The sequence below is a fragment of the Echiichthys vipera genome (assembly GCF_963691815.1).
Source record: "Echiichthys vipera genome assembly, chromosome: 14".
NCBI classification, from domain to species: Eukaryota; Metazoa; Chordata; class Actinopteri; order Perciformes; family Trachinidae; genus Echiichthys; species Echiichthys vipera.
In genome coordinates, this window is record NC_139839.1 from 75,001 (window position 1) to 95,982 (window position 20,982).

Consider the following 20,982-nt stretch of genomic DNA (forward strand, 5'->3'; position numbering starts at 1 on the left):
GACACAGAGACGGAATCAGACCCACGGACACAGGGAGAGACGGACACAGGGACAGACAGATGGACACAGGGACAGACGGACACAGGGACAGACGGACACAGGGACAGACGGACAGACGGACAGACTGACGGACAGACGGACGGACACAGGGACACATGGACAGACGGAGACAGGGACGGACAGACGGACAGACTGACGGACAGACGGACACAGGGACAGACGGACACAGGGACAGACAGACAGACGGACAGACGGACAGACAGACGGACACAGGGACAGACAGACAGACGGACACAGGGACACAGGGACAGACAGACGGACAGACAGACAGACGGACAGACTGACGGACAGACGGACGGACACAGGGACACATGGACAGACGGAGACAGGGACGGACAGACGGACAGACTGACGGACAGACGGACACAGGGACAGACGGACACAGGGACAGACAGACAGACGGACAGACGGACACAGGGACAGACGGACAGACGGACAGACAGACGGACACAGGGACAGACGGACACAGGGACAGACGGACACAGGGACAGACGGACAGACGGACACAGGGACAGACGGACAGACGGACACAGGGACAGACAGACACACGGACACAGGGACAGACACAGGGACAGACACAGGGACAGACGGACACAGGGACAGACGGACAGACGGACACAGGGACAGACGGACACAGGGACAGACGGACAGACGGACACAGAGACGGACAGACGGACAGACAGACGGACGGACAGACGGACAGACGGACAGACGGACAGACGGACAGACGGACAGACAGACAGACGGACTGACAGACGGACAGACGGAGGCGTCTCACAGGTCCAGCGGAGCGTGCTCGGGACGTCCCATCCTGTTTCCTCTCTTCAGGGACGAGTAGAAGTCCTGATCCAGGACCAGGTCTGGATACGGACTCAGACCTGAGACAGGGACCGGTTCAGACCGGTTACACTGGTTTATACTGGTTACACTGGTTTATACTGGTTTATACTGGTTTATACTGGTTACACTGGTTTATACTGGTTTATACTGGTTACACTGGTTTATACTGGTTTATACTGGTTACACTGGTTTATACTGGTTTATACTGGTTACACTGGTTACACTGGTTTATACTGGTTACACTGGTTTATACTGGTTACACTGGTTTATACTGGTTTATACTGGTTTATACTGGTTACACTGGTTTATACTGGTTTATACTGGTTTATACTGGTTTATACTGGTTACACTGGTTTATACTGGTTTATACTGGTTACACTGGTTTATACTGGTTTATACTGGTTACACTGGTTTATACTGGTTTATACTGGTTACACTGGTTTATACTGGTTTATACTGGTTTATACTGGTTACACTGGTTTATACTGGTTACACTGGTTTATACTGGTTTATACTGGTTACACTGGTTTATACTGGTTTATACTGGTTACACTGGTTTATACTGGTTACACTGGTTTATACTGGTTTATACTGGTTTATACTGGTTAAACAGGTTTATACTGGTTTATACTGGTTAAACTGGTTTATACTGGTTACACTGGTTTATACTGGTTACACTGGTTTATACTGGTTTATACTGGTTTATACTGGTTATACTGGTTACACTGGTTTATACTGGTTACACTGGTTTATACTGGTTACACTGGTTACACTGGTTTATACTGGTTACACTGGTTTATACTGGTTACACTGGTTTATACTGGTTTATACTGGTTTATACTGGTTACACTGGTTTATACTGGTTTATACTGGTTACACTGGTTTATACTGGTTTATACTGGTTATACTGGTTTATACTGGTTTATACTGGTTTATACTGGTTACACTGGTTTATACTGGTTACACTGGTTTATACTGGTTTATACTGGTTACACTGGTTTATACTGGTTTATACTGGTTACACTGGTTTATACTGGTTACACTGGTTTATACTGGTTTATACTGGTTTATACTGGTTAAACAGGTTTATACTGGTTTATACTGGTTAAACTGGTTTATACTGGTTACACTGGTTTATACTGGTTACACTGGTTTATACTGGTTTATACTGGTTTATACTGGTTATACTGGTTACACTGGTTTATACTGGTTTATACTGGTTTATACTGGTTATACTGGTGTATACTGGTTACACTGGTTTATACTGGTTACACTGGTTTATACTGGTTTATACTGGTTTATACTGGTTTATACTGGTTACACTGGTGTATACTGGTTTATACTGGTTTATACTGGTTATACTGGTTTATACTGGTTACACTGGTTTATACTGGTTTATACTGGTTTATACTGGTTACACTGGTTTATACTGGTTACACTGGTTTATACTGGTTTATACTTGTTTATACTGGTTACACTGGTTTATACTGGTTACACTGGTTTATACTGGTTTATACTGGTTTATACTGGTTTATACTGGTTATACTGGTTTATACTGGTTACACTGGTTTATACTGGTTTATACTGGTTTATACTGGTTACACTGGTTTATACTGGTTACACTGGTTTATACTGGTTTATACTGGTTTATACTAGTTACACTGGTTTACACTGGTTTATACTGGTTACACTGGTTTATACTGGTTTATACTGGTTACACTGGTTTATACTGGTTACACTGGTTTATACTGGTTTATACTGGTTTATACTGGTTACACTGGTTTATACTGGTTTACACTGGTTTATACTGGTTTATACTGGTTACACTGGTTTATACTGGTTACACTGGTTTACACTGGTTTATACTGGTTTATACTGGTTACACTGGTTTATACTGGTTACACTGGTTTATACTGGTTACACTGGTTACACTGGTTTATACTGGTTACACTGGTTTATACTGGTTACACTGGTTACACTGGTTTATACTGGTTTATACTGGTTTATACTGGTTATACTGGTTACACTGGTTTATACTGGTTACACTGGTTTATACTGGTTTATACTGGTTTATACTGGTTTATACTGGTTACACTGGTTTATACTGGTTTATACTGGTTTATACTGGTTATACTGGTTTATACTGGTTACACTGGTTTATACTGGTTTATACTGGTTTATACTGGTTACACTGGTTTATACTGGTTTATACTGGTTATACTGGTTTATACTGGTTACACTGGTTTATACTGGTTTATACTGGTTTATACTGGTTACACTGGTTTACACTGGTTTATACTGGTTACACTGGTTTATACTGGTTACACTGGTTACACTGGTTATACTGGTTTATACTGGTTACACTGGTTTATACTGGTTACACTGGTTTATACTGGTTTATACTGGTTTATACTGGTTACACTGGTTTATACTGGTTTATACTGGTTTATACTGGTTACACTGGTTTATACTGGTTACACTGGTTTATACTGGTTTATACTGGTTACACTGGTTTATACTGGTTACACTGGTTTATACTGGTTACACTGGTTTATACTGGTTACACTGGTTTATACTGGTTACACTGGTTTATACTGGTTACACTGGTTTATACTGGTTACACTGGTTTATACTGGTTACACTGGTTTATACTGGTTTATACTGGTTACACTGGTTTATACTGGTTACACTGGTTTATACTGGTTTATACTGGTTTATACTGGTTTATACTAGTTACACTGGTTTATACTGGTTTATACTGGTTACACTGGTTTATACTGGTTTATACTGGTTACACTGGTTTATACTGGTTTATACTGGTTTATACTGGTTTATACTGGTTTATACTGGTTATACTGGTTTATACTGGTTACACTGGTTTATACTGGTTTATACTGGTTTATACTGGTTTATACTGGTTTATACTGGTGTATACTGGTTTATACTGGTTTATACTGGTGTATACTGGTGTATACTGGTGTATACTGGTTTATACTGGTTACACTGGTTTATACTGGTTACACTGGTTTATACTGGTTTATACTGGTTATACTGGTTTATACTGGTTACACTGGTTTATACTGGTTTATACTGGTGTTACTGGTTTATACTGGTTTATACTGGTTACACTGGTTTATACTGGTTTATACTGGTTTATACTGGTGTATACTGGTGTTACTGGTTTATACTGGTTTATACTGGTTACACTGGTGTTACTGGTGTTACTGGTGTTACTGGTTTATACTGGTTTATACTGGTGTTACTGGTGTTACTGGTTTATACTGGTTTATACTGGTGTATACTGGTGTTACTGGTTTATACTGGTTTATACTGGTTTATACTGGTTTATACTGGTTACACTGGTGTTACTGGTGTTACTGGTGTTACTGGTTTATACTGGTGTACACTGGTGTACACTGGTGTATACTGGTGTTACTGGTGTACACTGGTTTATACTGGTGTATACTGGTGTACACTGGTTTATACTGGTTTATACTGGTTTATACTGGTTTATACTGGTGTATACTGGTGTACACTGGTTTATACTGGTTTACACTGGTTTATACTGGTTTATACTGGTGTACACTGGTGTACACTGGTGTATACTGGTGTTACTGGTTTATACTGGTTTATACTGGTGTACACTGGTGTACACTGGTGTATACTGGTGTTACTGGTGTACACTGGTTTATACTGGTGTATACTGGTGTACACTGGTTTATACTGGTTTATACTGGTTTATACTGGTTTATACTGGTGTATACTGGTGTTACTGGTTTATACTGGTTTATACTGGTTTATACTGGTTTATACTGGTGTTACTGGTTTATACTGGTTTATACTGGTTTATACTGGTTTATACTGGTGTTACTGGTGTATACTGGTGTATACTGGTGTACACTGGTGTTACTGGTGTTACTGGTTTATACTGGTGTTACTGGTTTATACTGGTTTATACTGGTGTACACTGGTGTTACTGGTGTTACTGGTTTAAACTGGTGTTACTGGTTTATACTGGTGTTACTGGTTTATACTGGTGTTACTGGTGTTACTGGTGTTACTGGTGTATACTGGTGTATACTGGTGTACACTGGTGTTACTGGTGTTACTGGTGTTACTGGTGTTACTGGTTTATACTGGTGTACACTGGTGTTACTGGTGTTACTGGTTTAAACTGGTGTTACTGGTTTATACTGGTGTTACTGGTGTTACTGGTTTAAACTGGTGTTACTGGTTTATACTGGTGTTACTGGTTTATACTGGTGTGACTGGTGTATACTGGTGTTACTGGTGTTACTGGTGTATACTGGTGTTATTGGTGTTACTGGTGTTACTGGTGTTACTGATGTTACTGGTGTATACTGGTGTTATTGGTGTTACTGGTGTTACTGGTGTTACTGGTGTATACTGGTGTTATTGGTGTTACTGGTGTTACTGGTGTTACTGGTGTTATTGGTGTTACTGGTGTTACTGGTGTTACTGGTGTTACTGGTGTATACTGGTGTATACTGGTGTATACTGGTGTTACTGGTGTTACTGGTGTTACTGGTGTATACTGGTGTTACTGGTGTATACTGGTGTATACTGGTGTATACTGGTGTATACTGGTGTTACTGGTGTATACTGGTGTTACTGGTGTATACTGGTGTAATTGGTGTTACTGGTGTTACTGGTGTTACTGGTGTTACTGGTGTATACTGGTGTTACTGGTGTTACTGGTGTTACTGGTGTATACTGGTGTTATTGGTGTTATTGGTGTTATTGGTGTTATTGGTGTTACTGGTGTATACTGGTGTTACTGGTGTTACTGGTGTTACTGGTGTATACTGGTGTTATTGGTGTTACTGGTGTTACTGGTGTTACTGGTGTTATTGGTGTTACTGGTGTTACTGGTGTTACTGGTTAATACTGGTTTATACTGGTTTATACTGGTGTACACTGGTGTTACTGGTGTTACTGGTGTATACTGGTGTATACTGGTGTACACTGGTGTTACTGGTGTTACTGGTGTTACTGGTGTTACTGGTGTTACTGGTTTATACTTGTTTATACTGGTTTATACTGGTTTATACTGGTGTACACTGGTGTTACTGGTGTTACTGGTGTATACTGGTGTATACTGGTGTACACTGGTGTTACTGGTGTTACTGGTTTAAACTGGTGTTACTGGTTTATACTGGTGTTACTGGTTTATACTGGTGTTACTGGTGTATACTGGTGTATACTGGTGTACACTGGTGTTACTGGTGTTACTGGTTTAAACTGGTGTTACTGGTTTATACTGGTGTTACTGGTTTATACTGGTTTATACTGGTGTTACTGGTGTTACTGGTGTTACTGGTTTATACTGGTGTACACTGGTGTTACTGGTGTTACTGGTTTAAACTGGTGTTACTGGTTTATACTGGTGTTACTGGTGTTACTGGTTTAAACTGGTGTTACTGGTTTATACTGGTGTTACTGGTTTATACTGGTGTTACTGGTGTTACTGGTGTTACTGGTGTTACTGGTGTTACTGGTTTATACTGGTGTATACTGGTGTTACTGGTTTATACTGGTGTTACTGGTGTTACTGGTGTTACTGGTTTATACTGGTGTTACTGGTGTATACTGGTGTTACTGGTGTTACTGGTGTTATTGGTGTTATTGGTGTTATTGGTGTTACTGGTGTTACTGGTGTATACTGGTGTTACTGGTGTTACTGGTGTTACTGGTGTTACTGGTGTATACTGGTGTATACTGGTGTATACTGGTGTATACTGGTGTTACTGGTGTTACTGGTGTTACTGGTGTTACTGGTGTTACTGGTGTATACTGGTGTTACTGGTTTATACTGGTGTTACTGGTGTTACTGGTGTTACTGGTGTTACTGGTGTTATTGGTGTTACTGGTGTATACTGGTGTTACTGGTGTATACTGGTGTTACTGGTGTTACTGGTGTTACTGGTTTATACTGGTGTTACTGGTGTTACTGGTGTTACTGGTGTTTACTGGTGTTACTGGTGTTACTGGTGTTACTGGTTTATACTGGTGTTACTGGTGTTACTGGTGTTACTGGTGTATACTGGTGTATACTGGTTTATACTGGTTTATACTGGTGTTACTGGTGTATACTGGTGTTACTGGTGTTACTGGTGTTACTGGTTTATACTGGTGTTACTGGTGTTACTGGTGTTACTGGTGTATACTGGTGTATACTGGTTTATACTGGTGTTACTGGTGTTACTGGTGTTACTGGTGTTACTGGTGTTACTGGTTTACACTGGTGTTACTGGTGTTACTGGTGTATACTGGTTTATACTGGTGTACACTGGTGTTACTGGTGTTACTGGTGTATACTGGTGTATACTGGTGTACACTGGTGTTACTGGTGTTACTGGTTTATACTGGTGTTACTGGTTTATACTGGTTTATACTGGTGTACACTGGTGTTACTGGTGTTACTGGTTTAAACTGGTGTTACTGGTTTATACTGGTGTTACTGGTTTATACTGGTGTTACTGGTGTATACTGGTGTATACTGGTGTACACTGGTGTTACTGGTGTTACTGGTTTAAACTGGTGTTACTGGTGTTACTGGTGTTACTGGTTTATACTGGTGTTACTGGTTTATACTGGTGTTACTGGTGTTACTGGTTTAAACTGGTGTTACTGGTTTATACTGGTGTTACTGGTTTATACTGGTGTTACTGGTGTTACTGGTGTTACTGGTGTTACTGGTGTTACTGGTTTATACTGGTGTATACTGGTGTTACTGGTTTATACTGGTGTTACTGGTGTTACTGGTGTTACTGGTGTTACTGGTTTATACTGGTGTTACTGGTGTTACTGGTGTTACTGGTGTTACTGGTGTTACTGGTGTTATTGGTGTTATTGGTGTTACTGGTGTTACTGGTGTTACTGGTGTTACTGGTGTATACTGGTGTTACTGGTGTATACTGGTGTATACTGGTGTATACTGGTGTTACTGGTGTTACTGGTGTTACTGGTGTTACTGGTGTTACTGGTGTTACTGGTGTATACTGGTGTATACTGGTGTATACTGGTGTTACTGGTGTTACTGGTGTATACTGGTGTATACTGGTGTATACTGGTGTTACTGGTGTTACTGGTGTTACTGGTGTTACTGGTGTATACTGGTGTATACTGGTTTATACTGGTGTTACTGGTGTTACTGGTGTATACTGGTTTATACTGGTGTTACTGGTGTTACTGGTGTTACTGGTGTTACTGGTGTTACTGGTGTATACTGGTGTATACTGGTGTATACTGGTGTTACTGGTGTTACTGGTGTTACTGGTGTTACTGGTGTATACTGGTGTATACTGGTTTATACTGGTGTTACTGGTGTTACTGGTGTTACTGGTGTTTACTGGTGTATACTGGTGTATACTGGTTTATACTGGTGTTACTGGTGTTACTGGTGTATACTGGTTTATACTGGTGTAACTGGTGTTACTGGTGTTACTGGTGTATACTGGTGTTACTGGTGTTACTGGTTTATACTGGTGTTACTGGTGTTACTGGTGTTACTGGTTTATACTGGTGTTACTGGTTTATACTGGTGTTACTGGTGTTACTGGTGTTACTGGTTTAAACTGGTGTTACTGGTTTATACTGGTGTTACTGGTTTATACTGGTGTTACTGGTGTTACTGGTGTTACTGGTGTTACTGGTGTTACTGGTTTATACTGGTGTATACTGGTGTTACTGGTTTATACTGGTGTTACTGGTGTTACTGGTGTTACTGGTGTTACTGGTTTATACTGGTGTTACTGGTGTTACTGGTGTTTACTGGTGTTACTGGTGTTACTGGTGTTACTGGTGTTATTGGTGTTATTGGTGTTACTGGTGTTACTGGTGTTACTGGTGTTACTGGTGTTACTGGTGTATACTGGTGTTACTGGTGTATACTGGTGTATACTGGTGTATACTGGTGTTACTGGTGTTACTGGTGTTACTGGTGTTACTGGTGTTACTGGTGTTACTGGTGTTACTGGTGTATACTGGTGTATACTGGTGTATACTGGTGTTACTGGTGTTACTGGTGTATACTGGTGTATACTGGTGTATACTGGTGTTACTGGTGTTACTGGTGTTACTGGTGTTACTGGTGTATACTGGTTTATACTGGTGTTACTGGTGTTACTGGTGTTACTGGTGTTACTGGTGTTACTGGTGTTACTGGTTTATACTGGTGTATACTGGTGTTACTGGTTTATACTGGTGTTACTGGTGTTACTGGTGTTACTGGTGTTACTGGTTTATACTGGTGTTACTGGTGTTACTGGTGTTTACTGGTGTTACTGGTGTTACTGGTGTTACTGGTGTTATTGGTGTTATTGGTGTTACTGGTGTTACTGGTGTTACTGGTGTTACTGGTGTTACTGGTGTATACTGGTGTTACTGGTGTATACTGGTGTATACTGGTGTATACTGGTGTTACTGGTGTTACTGGTGTTACTGGTGTTACTGGTGTTACTGGTGTTACTGGTGTATACTGGTGTATACTGGTGTATACTGGTGTTACTGGTGTTACTGGTGTATACTGGTGTATACTGGTGTATACTGGTGTTACTGGTGTTACTGGTGTATACTGGTGTATACTGGTGTATACTGGTGTATACTGGTGTTACTGGTGTATACTGGTGTATACTGGTGTATACTGGTGTTATTGGTGTTATTGGTGTTACTGGTGTTACTGGTGTTACTGGTGTTACTGGTGTATACTGGTGTTACTGGTTTATACTGGTGTTACTGGTGTTACTGGTGTTACTGGTGTTACTGGTGTTATTGGTGTTACTGGTGTATACTGGTGTTACTGGTTTATACTGGTGTATACTGGTGTTACTGGTGTTACTGGTGTTACTGGTGTTACTGGTTTATACTGGTGTTACTGGTGTTACTGGTGTTACTGGTGTTTACTGGTGTATACTGGTGTATACTGGTTTATACTGGTGTTACTGGTGTTACTGGTGTATACTGGTTTATACTGGTGTTACTGGTGTTACTGGTGTTACTGGTGTTACTGGTGTTACTGGTGTTACTGGTTTACACTGGTGTTACTGGTGTTACTGGTGTATACTGGTTTATACTGGTGTTACTGGTGTTACTGGTGTTACTGGTGTTACTGGTTTACACTGGTGTTACTGGTGTTACTGGTGTATACTGGTGTTACTGGTGTTACTGGTGTATACTGGTTTATACTGGTGTTACTGGTGTTACTGGTGTTACTGGTGTTACTGGTGTTACTGGTGTTACTGGTGTATACTGGTGTTACTGGTGTTACTGGTGTTACTGGTTTATACTGGTGTATACTGGTTTATACTGGTTTATACTGGTTTATACTGGTGTTACTGGTGTTACTGGTGTTACTGGTTTATACTGGTGTTACTGGTGTATACTGGTGTTACTGGTGTTACTGGTGTTACTGGTGTTACTGGTTTATACTGGTGTTACTGGTGTATACTGGTGTTACTGGTGTTACTGGTGTTACTGGTGTTACTGGTTTATACTGGTGTTACTGGTGTTATTGGTGTTACTGGTTTATACTGGTGTTACTGGTGTTACTGGTTTATACTGGTGTATACTGGTTTATACTGGTGTTACTGGTGTTACTGGTGTTACTGGTGTTACTGGTGTCACTGGTGTTACTGGTGTTACTGGTGTTACTGGTGTTACTGGTGTTACTGGTGTATACTGGTGTTACTGGTGTTACTGGTGTTACTGGTGTTACTGGTGTCACTGGTGTTACTGGTTTATACTGGTGTTACTGGTGTTACTGGTGTTACTGGTGTTACTGGTTTACCCAGAGAGAAGATCTCCCACAGTAAGACTCCGTAGGACCAGACGTCGCTCTGGGAGCTGTAAACGTTCTGGAAAATACTCTCAGGGGACATCCACTTCACCGGCAGGAAGCTCTGGACACAAGACACGAGAGGACACAAGACATGAGGACAGAAGACATGAGAGGACAGAAGACATGAGAGGACAGAAGACGTGAGAGGACAGAAGACACGAGAGGACAGAAGACATGAGAGGACAGAAGACACGAGAGGACAGAAGACATGAGAGGACAGAAGACACGAGAGGACAGAAGACACCAGAGGACAGAAGACACCAGAGGACAGAAGACACCAGAGGACAGAAGACATGAGAGGACAGAAGACATGAGAGGACAGAAGACAGAAGAGGACAGAAGACGTGAGAGGACAGAAGACGAGAGGACAGAAGACACGAGAGGACAGAAGACAGAAGAGGACAGAAGACATGAGAGGACAGAAGACGTGAGAGGACAGAAGACAGAAGAGGACAGAAGACGTGAGAGGACAGAAGACGAGAGGACAGAAGACACGAGAGGACAGAAGACAGAAGAGGACAGAAGACGTGAGAGGACAGAAGACACCAGAGGACAGAAGACACGAGAGGACAGAAGACACGAGAGGACAGAAGACACCAGAGGACAGAAGACACCAGAGGACAGAAGACATGAGAGGACAGAAGACATGAGAGGACAGAAGACACCAGAGGACAGAAGACATGAGAGGACAGAAGACACCAGAGGACAGAAGACATGAGAGGACAGAAGACGTGAGAGGACAGAAGACATGAGAGGACAGAAGACATGAGAGGACAGAAGACGTGAGAGGACAGAAGACACGAGAGGACAGAAGACACGAGAGGACAGAAGACATGAGGACAGAAGACATGAGAGGACAGAAGACACGAGAGGACAGAAGACACCAGAGGACAGAAGACACGAGAGGACAGAAGACACCAGAGGACAGAAGACACGAGAGGACAGAAGACACCAGAGGACAGAAGACACGAGAGGACAGAAGACATGAGAGGACAGAAGACACCAGAGGACAGAAGACACGAGAGGACAGAAGACACCAGAGGACAGAAGACACGAGAGGACAGAAGACACCAGAGGACAGAAGACACGAGAGGACAGAAGACACCAGAGGACAGAAGACACGAGAGGACAGAAGACACCAGAGGACAGAAGACACGAGAGGACAGAAGACATGAGAGGACAGAAGACATGAGAGGACAGAAGACACGAGAGGACAGAAGACACGAGAGGACAGAAGACATGAGGACAGAAGACATGAGAGGACAGAAGACACGAGAGGACAGAAGACATGAGAGGACAGAAGACATGAGAGGACAGAAGACACCAGAGGACAGAAGACACCAGAGGACAGAAGACACCAGAGGACAGAAGACATGAGGACAGAAGACATGAGAGGACAGAAGACACGAGAGGACAGAAGACACCAGAGGACAGAAGACACGAGAGGACAGAAGACATGAGGACAGAAGACATGAGAGGACAGAAGACATGAGAGGACAGAAGACAGGAGAGGACAGAAGACATGAGAGGACAGAAGACATGAGAGGACAGAAGACACGAGAGGACAGAAGACACGAGAGGACAGAAGACATGAGGACAGAAGACATGAGAGGACAGAAGACACGAGAGGACAGAAGACACGAGAGGACAGAAGACACCAGAGGACAGAAGATATGAGAGGACAGAAGACACCAGAGGACAGAAGACGTGAGAGGACACAAGGAGGACAGAAGACACCAGAGGACAGAAGACATGAGAGGACAGAAGACACCAGAGGACAGAAGACACCAGAGGACAGAAGACATGAGAGGACAGAAGACACGAGAGGACAGAAGACACCAGAGGACAGAAGACACGAGAGGACAGAAGACACCAGAGGACAGAAGACATGAGAGGACAGAAGACATGAGAGGACAGAAGACATGAGAGGACAGAAGACACCAGAGGACAGAAGACACCAGAGGACAGAAGACACCAGAGGACAGAAGACATGAGGACAGAAGACATGAGAGGACAGAAGACACCAGAGGACAGAAGACACGAGAGGACAGAAGACATGAGGACAGAAGACATGAGAGGACAGAAGACATGAGAGGACAGAAGACAGGAGAGGACAGAAGACATGAGAGGACAGAAGACATGAGAGGACAGAAGACACGAGAGGACAGAAGACACGAGAGGACAGAAGACATGAGGACAGAAGACACCAGAGGACAGAAGACACGAGAGGACAGAAGACATGAGGACAGAAGACATGAGAGGACAGAAGACACCAGAGGACAGAAGACACCAGAGGACAGAAGACATGAGGGCAGAAGACATGAGAGGACAGAAGACATGAGAGGACAGAAGACGTGAGAGGACAGAAGACATGAGAGGACAGAAGACACCAGAGGACAGAAGACATGAGAGGACAGAAGACACGAGAGGACAGAAGACACGAGAGGACAGAAGACACCAGAGGACAGAAGACACGAGAGGACAGAAGACACCAGAGGACAGAAGACACGAGAGGACAGAAGACATGAGAGGACAGAAGACACCAGAGGACAGAAGACATGAGGACAGAAGACATGAGAGGACAGAAGACACCAGAGGACAGAAGACATGAGAGGACAGAAGACACGAGAGGACAGAAGACACCAGAGGACAGAAGACACCAGAGGACAGAAGACACGAGAGGACAGAAGACACCAGAGGACAGAAGACACCAGAGGACAGAAGACACGAGAGGACAGAAGACATGAGAGGACAGAAGACATGAGGACAGAAGACATGAGAGGACAGAAGACATGAGAGGACAGAAGACACGAGAGGACAGAAGACACCAGAGGACAGAAGACACCAGAGGACAGAAGACATGAGAGGACAGAAGACATGAGAGGACAGAAGACATGAGAGGACAGAAGACATGAGGACAGAAGACACGAGAGGACAGAAGACACGAGAGGACAGAAGACATGAGAGGACAGAAGACATGAGAGGACAGAAGACACGAGAGGACAGAAGACACGAGAGGACAGAAGACACCAGAGGACAGAAGACACCAGAGGACAGAAGACATGAGAGGACAGAAGACACGAGAGGACAGAAGACATGAGAGGACAGAAGACATGAGAGGACAGAAGACATGAGAGGACAGAAGACACCAGAGGACAGAAGACATGAGAGGACAGAAGACATGAGAGGACAGAAGACACGAGAGGACAGAAGACACCAGAGGACAGAAGACATGAGAGGACAGAAGACATGAGAGGACAGAAGACACCAGAGGACAGAAGACACCAGAGGACAGAAGACACCAGAGGACAGAAGACATGAGAGGACAGAAGACACGAGAGGACAGAAGACATGAGAGGACAGAAGACATGAGAGGACAGAAGACATGAGAGGACAGAAGACACCAGAGGACAGAAGACATGAGGACAGAAGACACCAGAGGACAGAAGACACCAGAGGACAGAAGACATGAGAGGACAGAAGACACCAGAGGACAGAAGACACGAGAGGACAGAAGACACCAGAGGACAGAAGACATGAGAGGACAGAAGACATGAGAGGACAGAAGACATGAGAGGACAGAAGACATGAGAGGACAGAAGACATGAGAGGACAGAAGACATGAGAGGACAGAAGACACCAGAGGACAGAAGACATGAGAGGACAGAAGACACGAGAGGACAGAAGACATGAGAGGACAGAAGACACCAGAGGACAGAAGACATGAGAGGACAGAAGACATGAGAGGACAGAAGACATGAGAGGACAGAAGACATGAGAGGACAGAAGACACCAGAGGACAGAAGACATGAGAGGACAGAAGACATGAGAGGACAGAAGACATGAGAGGACAGAAGACACCAGAGGACAGAAGACACCAGAGGACAGAAGACACGAGAGGACAGAAGACATGAGGACAGAAGACATGAGGACAGAAGACACGAGAGGACAGAAGACATGAGAGGACAGAAGACATGAGGACAGAAGACACCAGAGGACAGAAGACATGAGAGGACAGAAGACACCAGAGGACAGAAGACACGAGAGGACAGAAGACATGAGGACAGAAGACACCAGAGGACAGAAGACACCAGAGGACAGAAGACATGAGAGGACAGAAGACACCAGAGGACAGAAGACACGAGAGGACAGAAGACACCAGAGGACAGAAGACATGAGAGGACAGAAGACATGAGAGGACAGAAGACATGAGAGGACAGAAGACATGAGAGGACAGAAGACACCAGAGGACAGAAGACACCAGAGGACAGAAGACACCAGAGGACAGAAGACATGAGAGGACAGAAGACACCAGAGGACAGAAGACACGAGAGGACAGAAGACACCAGAGGACAGAAGACACCAGAGGACACTTGAGGACACGTCTGTCCCCGGTCTTGGGCGTGGACGCTCACCTGTCCTCTGGCGACGTAGTCCCCGTCCTTCATCAGGTCTCGGGCCAAACCGAAGTCACAGATCTTCACCAGCTTCCCGTCACACACCAGGACGTTCCTCGCTGCCAGGTCTCTGTGGACACACTGGGGACAGGGACGCGCCCTGAGACATGAGGACGCCACCTGATACATGAGGACGCCACCCGTCCCCGTCCCCTCAGGGACAAACATGTGGTGTGTGCGTGATGTCATACTGTACGTTTCTGGAGGAGAGGAAGTCCATGGCCTGAGAGACCTGGAAGGAGAAGCTGAGGAGGTCTGAGACGCAGAGGACGGGAGAGTCACTGAGGACGAGGGACGGCGTCTCCTGGGGGACTGACAGAGACACGACGGGTTAGAGACAGACAGGTGAGAGACAGACAGGTGAGGGACAGACAGGTGAGAGACAGACAGGTGAGAGACAGACAGGTGAGAGACAGACAGGTGAGGGACAGACAGGTGAGAGACAGACAGGTGAGAGACAGACAGGTGAGAGAGACAGGTGAGGGACAGACAGGTGAGAGAGAGGCAGGTGAGAGACAGACAGGTGAGAGACAGACAGGTGAGAGACAGAGAGACAGACCTGCTGGTGTGTACGGCGTCTCGTAGACCGCAGGTTCGATGTCGACATAGTTGAGCTCTTTCATGGGGACGTACAGAACGCTGTCCTCTTTATTCATGTCCATGTAACCGCCGTCACTGTCACTGCAGAGAGACAGACAGGTGCAGGGGGGGAGACAGGTGAGAGACAGACAGGTGCAGGGAGGGAGACAGGTGAGAGACAGACAGGTACAGGGAGGGAGACAGGTGAGAGACAGACAGACAGGTGCAGGGAGGGAGACAGGTGCAGGGAGGGAGACAGGTGAGAGACAGACAGGTACAGGGAGAGAGACAGGTGAGAGAGCGACAGGTGCAGGGAGGGAGACAGGTGCAGGGAGGGAGACAGGTGCAGGGAGGGAGACAGGTGCAGGGAGGGAGACAGGTGAGAGACAGACAGGTACAGGGAGAGAGACAGGTGAGAGAGCGACAGGTGCAGGGAGGGAGACAGGTGAGAGAGAGACAGACAGGTGCAGGGAGGGAGACAGGTGAGAGACAGACAGGTGTAGGGAGGGAGACAGGTGAGAGACAGACAGGTGAGAGGCAGACAGGTGAGAGACAGGTGAGAGACAGACAGGTGAGAGACAGGTGTGAGACAGACAGGTGAGAGACAGACAGGTGAGAGACAGACAGGTGAGAGACAGACAGGTGAGAGACAGACAGGTGAGAGACAGACAGGTGAGAGACAGACAGGTACCTCTTGGTGTCGCTGTGTCTGAACGTGTGTTTGTTCCTCTGCAGGTAGTTCACCAGGTCACCATGACGACAGAACTCTGTGATCAGATAGACAGGTCCTGGAGACAGGATTAGATTAGGATCAAGTCAGGATTAGATTAGGATGGAGTCAGGATTAGATTAAGATTAAGTCAGGATTAGATTAGGATCAAGTCAGGATTAGATTAGGATTAAGTCAGGATTAGATTAAGATTAAGTCAGGATTAGATTAGGATCAAGTCAGGATTAGATTAGGATGAGTCAGGATTAGATTAGGATGAGTCAGGATTAGATTAGGATCAAGTCAGGATTAGATTAGGATTAAGTCAGGATTAGATTAAGATTAAGTCAGGATTAGATTAGGATCAAGTCAGGATTAGATTAGGATTAAGTCAGGATTAGATTAGGATGAGTCAGGATTAGATTAGGATGAGTCAGGATTAGATTAGGATGAGTCAGGATTAGATTAGGATGAGTCCGGATTAGATTAGGACTAGGTCAGGATTAGATTAGGATGAGTCAGGATTAGATTAGGATGAGTCAGGATTAGATTAGGATGAGTCAGGATTAGATTAGGATGAGTCAGGATTAGATTAGGATGAGTCAGGATTAGATTAGGATTAAGTCAGGATTAGATTAGGATGAGTCAGGATTAGATTAGGATGAGTCAGGATTAGATTAGGATCAAGTCAGGATTAGATTAGGGTTAAGTCAGGATTAGATTAGGATGAGTCAGGATTAGATTAGGTTTAAGTCAGGATTAGATTAGGATCAAGTCAGGATTAGATTAGGTTTAAGTCAGGATTAGATTAGGATGAGTCAGGATTAGATTAGGATGAGTCAGGATTAGATTAGGATGAGTCAGGATTAGATTAGGTTTAAGTCAGGATTAGATTAGGATGAGTCAGAATTAGATTAGGATGAGTCAGGATTAGATTAGGATGAGTCAGGATTAGATTAGGATGAGTCAGGATTAGATTAGGTTTAAGTCAGGATTAGATTAGGATGAGTCAGAATTAGATTAGGATGAGTCAGGATTAGATTAGGATGAGTCAGGATTAGATTAGGATTAAATCAGGATTAGATTAGGATGAGTCAGGATTAGATTAGGATGAGTCAGGATTAGATTAGGATCAAGTCAGGATTAGATTAGGATGAGTCAGGATTAGATTAGGATGAGTCAGGATTAGATTAGGATGAGTCAGGATTAGATTAGGATGAGTCAGGATTAGATTAGGATCAAGTCAGGATTAGTGAAGTCAGGGTTAGATTAGGATGAGTCAGGATTAGATTAGGATGAGTCAGGATTAGATTAGGATGAGTCAGGATTAGATTAGGATGAGTCAGGATTAGATTAGGTTTAAGTCAGGATTAGATTAGGATGAGTCAGAATTAGATTAGGATCAAGTCAGGGTTAGTGAAGTCAGGGTTAGTGAAGTCAGGATTTCAGTGCACACCTCCTCTCGTGCACGCTCCCAGCAGGTTGACAACGTTGAGGTGACGACCGAGGTGAACAAGGACCTTCAACTCTGACATCAGAGACGCTGCACCACTGCTGTCTGCACACACACACACACACACACACACACACACACACACACACACACACACACACACACACACACACACACACACACACACACACACACACACACACACACACACACACACACACACACACACACACACACACACACACACACACACACACACACACACACACACACACACACACACACACACGCACACAGACTCACACACACACACACACAGAGACACACACATACACACACAGGCACACACACACACAGACACACACACACACCTGTTAGTGACTCAGTAACCATGGTAACACCACCATCACTCGGGCTCACGCACGTTTCACCGTCTTCACGGCCGCTTTAGTCGCAGCTTCAGAGGGAAGAAGACCGGAGACGGTCGCCATGACAACACGCCCGAACGCACCTGAACCCAGCACCGCACCTGCAGACAGACAGGTGAGAGACAGACAGGTGAGGACAGACAGGTGAGGACAGACAGACAGGTGAGGACAGACAGACAGGTGAGAGACAGACAGGTGAGGACAGACAGACAGGTGAGAGACAGACAGACAGGTGAGAGACAAACAGGTGAGGACAGACGGACATGTGAGAGACAGACAGACAGGTGAGAGACAAACAGGTGAGGACAGACGGACAGGTGAGAGGCAGACAGGTGAGAAACAGACAGGTGAGAGACAGACAGACAGGTGAGGACAGACAGACAGGTGAGAGACAGACAGACAGGTGAGAGACAGACAGACAGGTGAGAACAGACAGACAGGTGAGGACAGACAGACAGGTGAGGACAGACAGACAGGTGAGAGACAGACAGACAGGTGAGGACAGACAGACAGGTGAGGACAGACAGACAGGTGAGGACAGACAGGTGAGAGACAGACAGGTGAGAGACAGACAGACAGGTGAGGACAGACAGACAGGTGAGAGACAGGTGGAGACAGACAGACAGGTGAGGACAGACAGACAGGTGAGGACAGACAGACAGGTGAGGACAGACAGACAGGTGAGAGACAGACAGGTGAGAGACAGACAGACAGGTGAGAGACAGACAGGTGAGAGACAGACAGGTGAGACAGACAGACAGGTGAGAGACAGACAGGTGAGAGACAGACAGGTGAGACAGACAGACAGGTGAGGACAGACAGGTGAGACAGGCAGGTGAGAGACAGACAGACAGGTGAGAGACAGACAGGTGAGAGACAGACAGACAGGTGAGAGACAGACAGGTGAGAGACAGACAGGTGAGAGACAGACAGGTGAGGACAGACAGGTGAGACAGACAGACAGGTGGGAGACAGACAGGTACCCAGCTCCACGTGCTCCCGGGGGACCTCCCAGCTGGGGCTGTAGGGCAGCTGCTCTGGGTCCAGGTACGTGACCTGGGTCCCGTCAGGACTCACCGACTCGATCAGCCTCCAGCGCACCTCGTACCGAGGCTTCTGTCACAGGGGGGGGGGGGGGGGGGGGGGTGAGTATACACACACATATATATATTTATATATTTATAACCCTTTATATGTTTATGTGTTTATGTTTGTATATGAATACATGTTTGTGTGACGGACCTTTCTCCAGAGGAGGATGAGGATGATGAAGAACACGACAGCGATCACAACCAGAACCAGGACTGCTGCCAGGACCGCCACCTGAGACAGGAGAGCTGCAGACAGGTGCAGAGAGAGAGAGACAGGTGAGAGAGAGAGACAGGTGAGAGAGAGAGAGACAGGTGAGAGAGAGAGACAGGTGAGAGAGAGAGAGACAGGTGCAGAGAGAGAGAGACAGGTGAGAGAGAGAGACAGGTGCAGAGAGAGACAGGAGCGCTGGAGACAGGTACAGAGAGAGACAGGTGAGAGAGAGAGAGACAGGTGCAGAGAGAGAGACAGGTGAGAGAGAGAGAGACAGGTGAGAGAGAGACAGGTGCAGAGAGAGAGAGACAGGTGCAGAGAGAGAGAGACAGGTGCAGAGAGACAGGTGAGAGACAGGTGCAGAGAGAGACACAGGTGCAGAGAGAGAGAGACAGGTGCAGAGAGAGAGAGAGACAGGTGCAGAGAGAGAGACAGGTGCAGAGAGAGAGACAGGTGCAGAGAGAGAGACAGGTGCAGAGAGAGAGACAGAGACTGTACGTACAGTCAGACAGTGTCAGTGCGTACAGTCAGACAGCGTCAGTACGTACAGGCGGACAGTGTCAGTGCGTACAGTCAGACAGTGTCAGTACGTACAGTCAGACAGTGTCAGTACGTACAGGCGGACAGCATCAGTACGTACAGTCAGACAGTATCAGTGCGTACAGTCAGACAGTGTCAGTACGTACAGGCGGACAGTGTCAGTGCGTACAGTCAGACAGTGTCAGTACGTACAGGCGGACAGTGTCAGTACGACAGGCGGACAGTGTCAGTGCGTACAGTCAGACAGTGTCAGTACGTACAGGCGGACAGTGTCAGTACGTACAGTCAGACAGTGTCAGTACGTACAGGCGGACAGTGTCAGTACGTACAGGCGGACAGTGTCAGTACGTACAGGCGGACAGTGTCAGTACGTACAGGCGGACAGTGTCAGTACGTACAGTCAGACAGTATCAGTACGTACAGTCAGACAGTGTCAGTACGTACAGGCGGACAGTGTCAGTACATACGGTCAGACAGTGTCAGTACGTACAGGCGGACAGTATCAGTACGTACAGTCAGACAGTGTCAGTACGTACAGTCAGACAGCGTCAGTACGTACAGGCGGACAGCATCAGTACGTACAGGCGGACAGTGTCAGTACGTACAGTCAGACAGTGTCAGTACGTACAGTCAGACAGTGTCAGTACGTACAGTCAGACAGTGTCAGTACGTACAGTCAGACAGTGTCAGTACGTACAGTCAGACAGTGTCAGTACGTACTGTCAGACAGTATCAGTGCGTACAGTCAGACAGTA

At 45.5% G+C, this 20,982-nt stretch overlaps 1 protein-coding gene across 2 annotated transcripts in view; it reads right to left on the reverse strand.

The window, feature by feature from the left end:
- Nucleotides 1-20,982, reverse strand: part of LOC310956535 (platelet-derived growth factor receptor beta-like) — a 44,872-nt gene that overhangs the window by 4,386 nt on the left and 19,504 nt on the right. The window contains exons 15-24 of one of the 2 annotated variants that reach the window (XM_083926789.1): nucleotides 19,628-19,722; nucleotides 19,369-19,498; nucleotides 18,382-18,486; nucleotides 17,961-18,062; nucleotides 16,487-16,583; nucleotides 15,776-15,897; nucleotides 15,413-15,528; nucleotides 15,175-15,297; nucleotides 10,709-10,820; nucleotides 839-938 (exon numbers count right to left, since the gene is read on the reverse strand). In XM_083926789.1, the coding sequence (XP_083782915.1) occupies nucleotides 839-938; nucleotides 10,709-10,820; nucleotides 15,175-15,297; nucleotides 15,413-15,528; nucleotides 15,776-15,897; nucleotides 16,487-16,583; nucleotides 17,961-18,062; nucleotides 18,382-18,486; nucleotides 19,369-19,498; nucleotides 19,628-19,722 (1,102 nt within the window). Of the gene's footprint in view, nucleotides 1-838; nucleotides 939-10,708; nucleotides 10,821-15,174; nucleotides 15,298-15,412; nucleotides 15,529-15,775; nucleotides 15,898-16,486; nucleotides 16,584-17,960; nucleotides 18,063-18,381; nucleotides 18,487-19,368; nucleotides 19,502-19,627; nucleotides 19,723-20,982 lie in introns of both variants that reach the window. The other variant, XM_083926788.1, reaches the window with a different exon arrangement.